Consider the following 10005-nt stretch of genomic DNA (forward strand, 5'->3'; position numbering starts at 1 on the left):
CGGTTAAAGTTAAAACGTATCTATCCATAAATCATTCACAAATCCAGTTAAACCTCCACCGTCCACCTCAGATCCAACGGCCCCAATTTACCCGCGAAGCATCCACGCCTCCCAACCCGTTCGACGCTTAACCCCATACCCATATGGAGAGTGCCGTTTGAGGTTCAAACTTTTGTCCGCTAACTCTCACGTGCACCGTCAACCGCCGTCAACCGACACACACGGATTCCTCACTCCGGAAGCACGTGCTTCAGTAACGGCGTCAAACGGCGGCGTCGGTTTTTGCCCTATTCGTTACATACAAACTTACATATACAGCAATTACTTTCTCCTCTCTCTCTCTCTCTCTCTCCTCTCTCCCTCTCTCTCTAGCTTTCAACGGGCGAGGTTTTTTCTCTCTCTCTCGAATCTCTCTCTTGAAATTGAGCTTCGTATTCGATGGCCGTTACTTCTATGCGAACAGAGGTAGTTTGCTTTTCAGATTTACTTGTGGAAAAAAACAATTCAGTTTTTTTTTTAATTGTTGTTTTAATTTCGGTGCCAAACGCTGTTGGATAATCAGTAATCTTTGTTCGGAAGTTAAACTAGCTCTGATTCGTTTGAATTTTAATCGTTTTATTCACACGGAAGCCCTATTATTATTATTATTTTTTTGATACGTGAGGTAGGTTTTGCTAATCGTGCTTTGATGCGATTATTAGTTCCAAGATCTGGATTATTTCGATTTTTTTGTTTGTAGTTATTTGAAAAGATTCGGTTTTTAGGGTTTGTACTGGTTTGTTTATTTTTAATAACTCAGTGCACCTTGACTAATCCTGGGGACCAATCCCACCGCCTACTTGCGGAGGTCCCAATTAAAGCCGGAGCAAAACTCTATATATGGACTGACCCCAAAGTAGTTGATAGCACCTAAGAAGTTTTGAACGTGAGATCTTAGGAGGGAGCAAATCCATAAGTCTCAGACCTTGACCACTAGGCTAAGGGGTGGACTTTGGTTATTGGGCCATTTAGTAGCTTTGAATTTTGGTTCGTAGGTAAATATTTGATTAGGGTGTTGGGTTTTGGAATTGATGGTTAGGAGGAGATGGGTGAGGTGAAACAGATAGAAGAGCCTTGTCTAGAGAACAAGCAATCGGCGGCTGCCTCGAGCTCATCTGATACCGAAGGGAGTGGAAGTGTTACTCTCAAGTCACCAGGGATGTGCAGCCCAACTACTTCATCGCCGTCTCATCGGTACAGTTTCCAATCTTATGCTTTTTAATTGTGGATAAGTGTACTGTGTTTTGCAGGCATCACTTGTTACTGTCGAAGGAGTTTGGGTGTATTTTTTTTTTTCATCAGGAAATTGCAGATATTGTGTTGGATTACTCGTCCACATAAGTTCCATTCATTATGCTTTCACAATCCTTTTATGCCATATACGATTTTCATAAGCTAGGATGGGCAACAAGAGTTGGGTTTGGACCTGGAAGGATTTTCAATGTAGTTAAATATGGAATTCATTAATCTTCGGCAAGCTGACCCCATTTGATTGGGACTTAAAGCTCGGTTTGGTTCGTATTAATTAATCTGCGGCAAATGGTTTACCTATAAGACTGCATGACCATCATTCAAAACCTTTTCTTTATTATAAGCCTGAAGTTTTCATATTTATATTTTTTAAATTATAATATGTGAAGGTGTAGAATTTTTCACCGTTTACCTTGTAGAAATTTGCAAAGCCTGAAGTTTTCATATTCATATCATTAAATTACGTGAAGGCGTACAATTCTTCGCCGTCTACCTTGTAGAAATTTTGGAAATTCTTCAGAGGTCAATAATCAATTCAATTTTTGATTTGAATAAAACACAATTTCATTCCTTAATTTAGTTCATGGATTGACAACTTTTGGTCACAATTGTCTCATCCTTCGAACATGAAAGGCCTGAGGGAATTTTAATGCTTGGAAACCAATGTTCCTTTTGAAGATGAGCAAGGCCTTCTATACTGGCATTGTTGGATTGAATGTTAATTATGTGCCTTTTTCTTTCGACTTTTCCGCAAAGGTTGTGCTTCTTGGATGAAATTGTTACCTTCCGGATTGGAAAATTATGACTGTTGGTAGAAATTGGTAACGATTTCTTTAACATATTATTTAGAGTTCTTCTGACAAGTGTTGTAGTGATTAGTCTTAATAATGTGTAGCTTATTTTGTAGGAGGACTACAGGCCCCATCAGAAGAGCAAAGGGGGGTTGGACTTTAGAGGAGGTAAACAGTTTCCGTGACACCTGAAAGTGGTTTTATTAAAAGGCCAGCTTGAAGCGTGTTCATGTCATTTCATTTGTTGGATTATCAAAATAGTCGGCTGACTGTTTGAACTGTTTGAGTTGTTGAGTAATGCTATATGAAATTTCAAAATGAGTTTTATCCAAGTATTGTTGTTTGCTTATTTTGAATTTATGTAGCGTGTGCATTCAACTAACATAGAAACCTCTGCACCATTTTTCCCAGCTGTAGCTCATTAGCGGGGTCATTGTTGATTTTTTTTCTGCTATTACTTGTGTTGTTATTACTATTTTGTGGCTTGTAGATTTGATTTATTAACCACCTGTTCAATTTGTCACAGGATGATACATTGAAAAGAGCTGTAAAACTTTACAAGGGAAAATGTTGGAAGAAAATAGGTTCCTCTCTACCCTTTTCTCTGGCATCTATAATATAGCTGTGGCAGTTACTCTCATGCGGCTTGGTACAAGAATATCATGCACCTTGAATGAATGTTGCGAGTTTGCATTATGATTATAGTGCAATTATTCACTTTCAAATTTAGTTTAATTTTTTTTTGTTATTGTTTTACATTTTTACAATTTTTAACATTCAGACCAGTTCACTTTATGCTTTTATTCCTATGTTTCTGTTGTTTATCGTAAAATCATAAAAACACTTGGCCTGTTTCCTTGCAAATAATTCATCCCTTAATATCGCCCCTGCATCTGAAAGATTCCTGGTTCTTTCGCCGCGTGGGAAAATTTCTTAGGCAGGCTAGATGTAGAATTAGATTACCCAATAACAAGAAGCAGTGGTGTCATGCATTATGGTTGTGGGGTTTCTGAACTAATTTTTGAGACGGGACAATATACCACTTAGGTTTGTCACTTGTAACTTGTGAGTTAACTGGATTGTGTTCTTATAATTTGGATGTTGATTTCTATGCAGCTGAATCCTTTCCTGATAGATCAGAGGTGCAATGTCTACATCGATGGCAGAAGGTTCTCAATCCTGAACTTGTAAAGGGGCCTTGGACACAGGAGGTCAGCTCCTAGCTTCATTTCTCACCTCCTTTGACTAAAGATTTGTTCTGCTGATTTTGCAGAATATCTTAGAAATTTTGTTTCTGAATATTTATTTTGGTTGAAGCATTGAATATTTTCTACTCCTATCATTTATAGGAGGATGACACAATCATTGAACTGGTTTCGAAATATGGGCCTACAAAGTGGTCTGTCATAGCGAAGTCTTTGCCAGGTCGCATAGGCAAACAATGCCGTGAGAGGTAATATTATGAACGATAAAGTAGCTCAATTTATTGCACTTAAATGTAGTTTGAGATGTGGAAGAACTCTTCAATATTGTGCCTGCCATCTTGATGCTTTACTAGACTAGATTCAGTTGATTGTGTTTTTGTTTTTTCTTTTGTGGTTTAAAAGTATGTCTGGACGAAGAAACAATTTATGATACATCTCTTAAGCACTATTGTTGGAAAGTTCATATTCATTTTGCTTTCATCCATCCCCTGAGAGCAGTTATCTTTAACTGTGCATACCTTTCCGAAACCTTTTGGAGAAAGTTGTTATTTATGCATTCATTTGCTAAGGTTCTGGCATCATCCACTGACCTTCTAAGGTTTCAAAATCGTATCATCTATCCCATACTTTAGAACAGCATGATTTTTGTAGACTTTTGGTGGTGATACTTGAATATTTCCAGGTGGCACAATCATCTTAATCCAGATATAAAAAAGGATGCTTGGACAATGGAGGAGGAATTAGGCCTCATGAATGCTCAAAGGGTATATGGGAACAGATGGGCTGAAATAGCCAAGTATCTACCCGGAAGGTATTAATCTACAATCTATTGTTTATGAAATGAAATGAAGGCACTAGCCACTAATGTGTTGTCATTTTATTCTACATATTAATAGTTTCATCTTCGATATTCCACCTTGCTTCTTTAAACATTTTGTTCTTAAATATTTTTTAGCCCTGATTATCTTTATATGCATAACCGTTAAATCTCACTCAAAACTCTCTCATCTTGCAAATGCATCTCTTGCATTAGTTTATCCAGTTGATGATTTTTTTTCCCCGAGTTGTTTTTTAATATTTTCATCCAACCCTTATGTGAGCTTAGGCACTAATCATAATAGAGTTCTCTCCAACTACAATCGAAGTAACATGGCTCTATATACTGTCATAGTTAAGGTGCTTAGCTCGGATTTATATGCACATAATTTCAGGTATTTAGAATGTTGTGACTATTTCCTATTTCCATTGCTTTCTCGTGTTCCCACTTAGTTTCTTCGAAGCATAGCACCTACTGATTCCATTGTTAGTTTCTTTGAAGCATAGCACCTACGGATTCCATTGTTTCATTAACGGCCCTATATCCAAGATGCTAATTGAATTGTAAATTTGGAGTACTGCGTTAATAATCTCCTTCAAATATCACAAAGATGTGGTATGTGGTTTTGTACATCCCATTGAAACAAAATTAGAATGTTGTCCTCCAAATGGAAGTCACTGACATTTTTAGACCCTTCTTGGTTTTGAATGTCCCATCGAAACCATTCCACTTTTTTTTTCAATTGCTCTCAAAGAAACTAACAATTTTAGAATGTGGTATTCAAAATGCAAAATGCTAAACCCTAAACTTGGAGGATAGGAAAGATACAAAATGCTGTCATCCGTGCAAAAGGGTGTTGGGAGGGTTGGAAAGGGTGTACACTGTTCTTGTTCGCATTATTTGCACAAAGTCGTCACCTTCAGATGCACAACTCTCACATTTGTAGCCCGAGGCAGACTGCAGGTAGGGTTCCAGAAATACAAAGAGAATTCCTCCAATTCTCAGATGATTTTATGCTTTCGCAGTTTTTGAAGCTTGAGGTAGATGCAGCAGGGGTGTTCAATAGGAGTCCTTTCTGCATCCCATATGACACTAATCTGACACTCCTACTATGCATTTCTTTAATAATGGTTTACGGGCAATCCAGTTTTGCAGCACAAAAGCATGTAACAGAAACGTAGTAGAATATAGTTCCAAAATATGCACATCACGACGAGTAGTATTCAATGTATCCAAGTGTGGTGATACTTGCTAATGAAAAAATTGGTTTATGCAGGACTGATAATGCAATCAAGAACCATTGGAATAGTTCCTTAAAGAAGAAGTTGGATTTCTACTTGGCTACTGGAAAACTTCCTCCGGTTGCAAAAACTGATAGCCAAAACAGTGTAAAAGACTCGATTAGAACTGCTTCAACAGGAAAACTGCTTGTATTTTCAAATAAAATATCGGAGCCAGCTGCCCAGACTTCCTCAGGAACTACAGACATTAGTAAAACAGAAGACAATCTCAAAGATCTAGAGTCCTCAACTCCTGTGCAAGATACATTTGCTTCCTTAACTGCTTCTGTAAATGAATCTGTTGATTCCGATGCCATAAAATGCAATTCACAGCCATTAGACATACATCGTAGGAGTATTAATTCATATCCATTGCAAAAGTTTGAGAGCTGTAGAACCAATGGCAATTTAGATCAAGGAAAAGCTATGGGAACATCATTGCAGTTTGAAGTTTCAACATACAGTTCATTGTACTATAGACCACCAGAAGTAGAAAGTTGTGCTGAATCAGATTCAGGCCTTTGGAATATGTCTCGGATGCAGCAAGAATTGAACTCTAGTCCAATTAGATCACCCGTGAGCTTCTTCACTCCGCCTTGTGTGAAGAGTGGTGGTTTCTGTAGGCAGAGTCCAGAATCAATATTGAGAAATGCTGCTAGAACTTTTCCCAATACTCCTTCCATATTATTACGTAAGAGAAAGACGGGCACTCAAACACCTCAGCCATCAAAGGACATTGAGATGGATGCTAGGGAAGTAATTCGGGATGGGTCCCAGACTTTTGATGAGCGAGAACAAATTACAAATGGTTTGGAGAATTCTGGCTTTCATGATGAGAGATTGTATGGGAGTCCTGCTCAAACACCTCCGCCGTTGGACATAATTGGGAAGGATAATGAGGAAGCAATCCGGGATGGGTCCCGTGTTAATGGTTGGCAAGGAAAAACTACGAATAGTTTGGAGAGTTCTGGGTTCTGCGATGAAAGATCTAACGGGAGTCCTGCTTGTATTGGTAATGGCACTACTGGGCTGTATAATGGTAATGCTTTTAATGCATCTCCTCCTTACCGGTTAAGATCCAAACGGAGATCTCTTCACAAGTCTGTGGAAAAGCAACTCGAGTACACTTGACATAGTACTAGTATAATATAGCAATTGGCGTCAGTGGACACATTCATGGAAGGAAATCTTCCTTTGACTGAAGATTGTCCCTTGTATCAAAAGATGGGCTTGACCTGGAACATAAATCTGTAAGTGCATTCTTGACTTACACCTAGCCTCTGTGTTTGTTTTCATTGTTCTCCCTGTAACACCATTCTATATTTGTTGCATGAGAATTAGATAAGAAGTAGAGGCATAATAATCTCCAAGAAGAATGCTCCTGCCTTCGATCAAAGAACATGCACTATCCTTAAGGCTATCAAAGGTGTGTGCACGTAAAAGCCAAATATAATAGATTGGCGGGAAGTAATTCTTCAATTTTAAAACTGATCCCTCTATGTCTTGAAAGGTTCTCCTATAATGCACACTCCTAAATTACGGATCAAACAAGAAGCCTAGCCTTCCTCCTGCTCTTCCCCACTCTACTTTCCTGGCATCCGTATGGAACAAAATGTCTGCCAGTGTTTCTAGGAAAACCCAACTAATACAAAAAATTACTAAGGCGGCATTTACTCTCAGGTATGTATCTTTCGAAAATTTTGGAAATCGGTAAGTTTCAAGAGGAATTCAATTAGGACTAATCTAATAAATCTTGTATGCTCCATCTGGCGTGAATCTTCTGAAATTTGGAAATTGGTAGGTTTCAAGTGGAACTCAATTAGGACTAATTTAAATCTGGTACGCCCCCCGGTATGAATCTTCTAAAATTTTGGAAATTGGTAGGTTTCAAGCAGAACTCATTTATGACTAATTTAAATCTTGTATACCCATCTGGTACGACTATTTTCTTATTAATACATGGATGTATGTCCTCTTCATTCATTACGACCAGAGAGCAGACTAAAGCATGATAATGTTTCTTATGAATGTCTTCTGGGGATTGTGCGAACAACAATATTTGGCTCTGTTTTTCTTTTCCCTTCTGAATTTAAGTTGTATCCGCCCGAGTTCACAGGCCTTGTTTTGATTGTTATTTCTAGCAGTGCAACATCGATTTAGTTGGGGAGATGCATATGCATTTTCTCCTCTGATTTTTTTTCATTCCTTTAATAAAAGATTAATGTCTTGTATGATGTTGATTCAGGATATTTGTTGGGGATACATCTGAAGTTTGCGAAGTTTTGCTGAGAAGCAGCTTATACTCCAAACACAACGGTTGGAATCCACAAGTCAGGATGAAATATTTACACACGATGAAGATAATACAATAATCAGTTATCCCGCAATACTTGCCAGCGACAAGCGGGTAGCCATGCCATCATGCACATAATTCGGTGACTGCAAATGTTCGTTCTCTTCTGGGCATGTCGAGAATGTCCAGGGAATAATGGGGAGTCTGTATAGAAAATCCCCTTCAAAGGAGAAGAGGGGCTTGAGAAATCATCTTTATAGGTCTCGAGTAAACATCTCTATTAACTTAATTGCTATTTTTCCACTTATTTCTTTTTTTCAATGCCCAAGTTCATGATCATAATTGGACTGCTGATTTTTATTGCTGAAGTGCCTTGTGTATTCATCAAGCGCAGGCAGGACGTTTTGCTTCATCCTAATAAGTGAATATGAAATTTATTGCATGTTCGGTTTTGTTAAAAAGATTTCCATTTTTTTCCTGTTCATAAACCTAACAAATATTTCAAGTTTTTAATTTTAGGGAAGATCGTGTATGTTCAATTTTGTTGAAAACTTGTCTTTACTCTTATTGACTATAATAATAAGGTCGACCCTCAATCATGTTTTCAGTGGCATGTATCATATTCCTTTTTCTTTTTTTCATGAACCTGGCAAATCCTTTAAGCTTTTATCGATTTTCTCTTTGGCGGTGGCTGTGTGCGGTGTGTTGAAGCGGTGGAGGACAAAAGTAAGAGCCTGAGGCGGTGGATGGCGATGGAGGTTTCCTAGCTTTGGGGTGTTTGGGACCTTTTTGGGTAATAGGAGTATTATGATAGGCAGAGGCCAGAGGGTACAGTATTAGTCTTTTAGTGTGTGCAAAAGATACCTCAGACTGTCTCAGAGGATGGCAATTTTCGGCCGATCCGACCCAACTCGATCCGTTCCCCGCCCCAAATGGATAGGGGATTCAGGGATTATTTGGGAATCGGGGAGGGTATGCGGATAATTTTAAAAAAAAATTGAGGAACGGGTAAGGGGTGGATATGAGTTAGTTCCCGCCCCGCCCCAATCCCCGCCCCGCCCCGCCCCAAATTTTTGTTATATATATACATAAGAATTAAGAAGTTAAGGTTTCATTTATTTATGCCACCGCCACCGCCACCGCCACCAGCCTACTGTATATATACATAAGTTAGGGTTTCCAGAGACTTGCGTCTCCATCCAGTTCTAGTCTACTCCTCTCTACTTTGGTAAACTCTCTCTCTCTCTCTCTCTCTCTCTCTCTCTCTCTCGATCTTGACTCATAGTCTCTGAGTCTCTCACACTATCTCTCTCACTGTCAGACACACACTGACGCACACAAGTTCCAATTTACTGATGCTCTTGTTTCTACTGTATAGGCACTTCAAGTTTTGTAATTGCATATGCTGGGAATTGATTGTTTGTGCTCCGTTTTTGAGAGTTCCTAGTGCTCTACTGCTCTTGTTTGTTTGAAACTGTTTTCATTTCAATTTGGTTCGTAATGTACTATAGCAGTTGCTATGTGACTGTTTTAATTTAGATTTGGTTTGTAATGGTATTATGGCAGCAGATATGTGACTGTTTACATTTCGATTTGGTTTGTAATGGCACTATGGCAGCAACTGTGGCTGTTTTCCTTGGTATTTGGTTTGTAATAGTAGCCTAGATTATTTTATTATTATTATTAATTGTACACTATGTACCGTTTTCAATTTATTACTATTAGAGTTATTTTCCCATATCAAAAAAATTAGCATGAAATATTGTTTAAAAGAAAAACAAAATAAAAAATAGTCTGCTATTGTCTATATTCCCTCCATCCCAATTTTAATGTCTCCTACGATTTTCCGTGTATTTTCAAACCCCTAAAATATATACTTCTACATATTATTTTTTTAATTCTCTTACGCCAAATTAAAGTGCTCAGGGAACGTTTAAATTTTAATTCTCTTACGCCAAATTAAAGTGCTCAGGGAACGTTTAAATTAGGACGGAGGGAGTACTAAGGTACCGGATTTGATAAAAAATGGTTCATACTAACTTGTATGATGCGAGATTCGAAACCTTTAGTCTGAAATACTTCTACATTAACTTCCCGGGTAAGGTCATCCTACTCGTTGCGGTAAACGCTCAGTGTCGGTCGTGTATCCGGCGTATCCAAGCCCACCCCACTCAAGCTTTGGCCCGAGTTTACCCGTCCAGGGCAATCATTAACCGTTGGGAGGTGTGGCTCGAAGGAAACCGGATCCGAATCAATTGCACTTTGATCTAGCATCGAAGCCTGTGGCTTTCTCTTTCTTTCGATTGAGCGTCGGTACTGTATGCACCAT

General features: G+C 38.6%; 1 protein-coding gene across 1 annotated transcript; it reads left to right on the forward strand.

The window, feature by feature from the left end:
* Nucleotides 1–312: 312 nt before the first annotated feature.
* Nucleotides 313–8137, forward strand: LOC131326402 (transcription factor MYB3R-3). Its single transcript, XM_058359184.1, has 9 exons — nucleotides 313–465; nucleotides 1079–1233; nucleotides 2198–2249; nucleotides 2608–2665; nucleotides 3198–3292; nucleotides 3431–3534; nucleotides 3969–4097; nucleotides 5380–6633; nucleotides 7629–8137. The coding sequence occupies exons 1-8, from the start codon at nucleotides 439–441 to the stop codon at nucleotides 6512–6514; spliced, it is 1755 nt and encodes a 584-aa protein (XP_058215167.1). The 5' UTR covers nucleotides 313–438; the 3' UTR covers nucleotides 6515–6633; nucleotides 7629–8137.
* Nucleotides 8138–10005: the final 1868 nt, after the last annotated feature.

The sequence above is a fragment of the Rhododendron vialii genome, chromosome 5a (assembly GCF_030253575.1).
Source record: "Rhododendron vialii isolate Sample 1 chromosome 5a, ASM3025357v1".
Taxonomy (NCBI): Eukaryota; Viridiplantae; Streptophyta; class Magnoliopsida; order Ericales; family Ericaceae; genus Rhododendron; species Rhododendron vialii.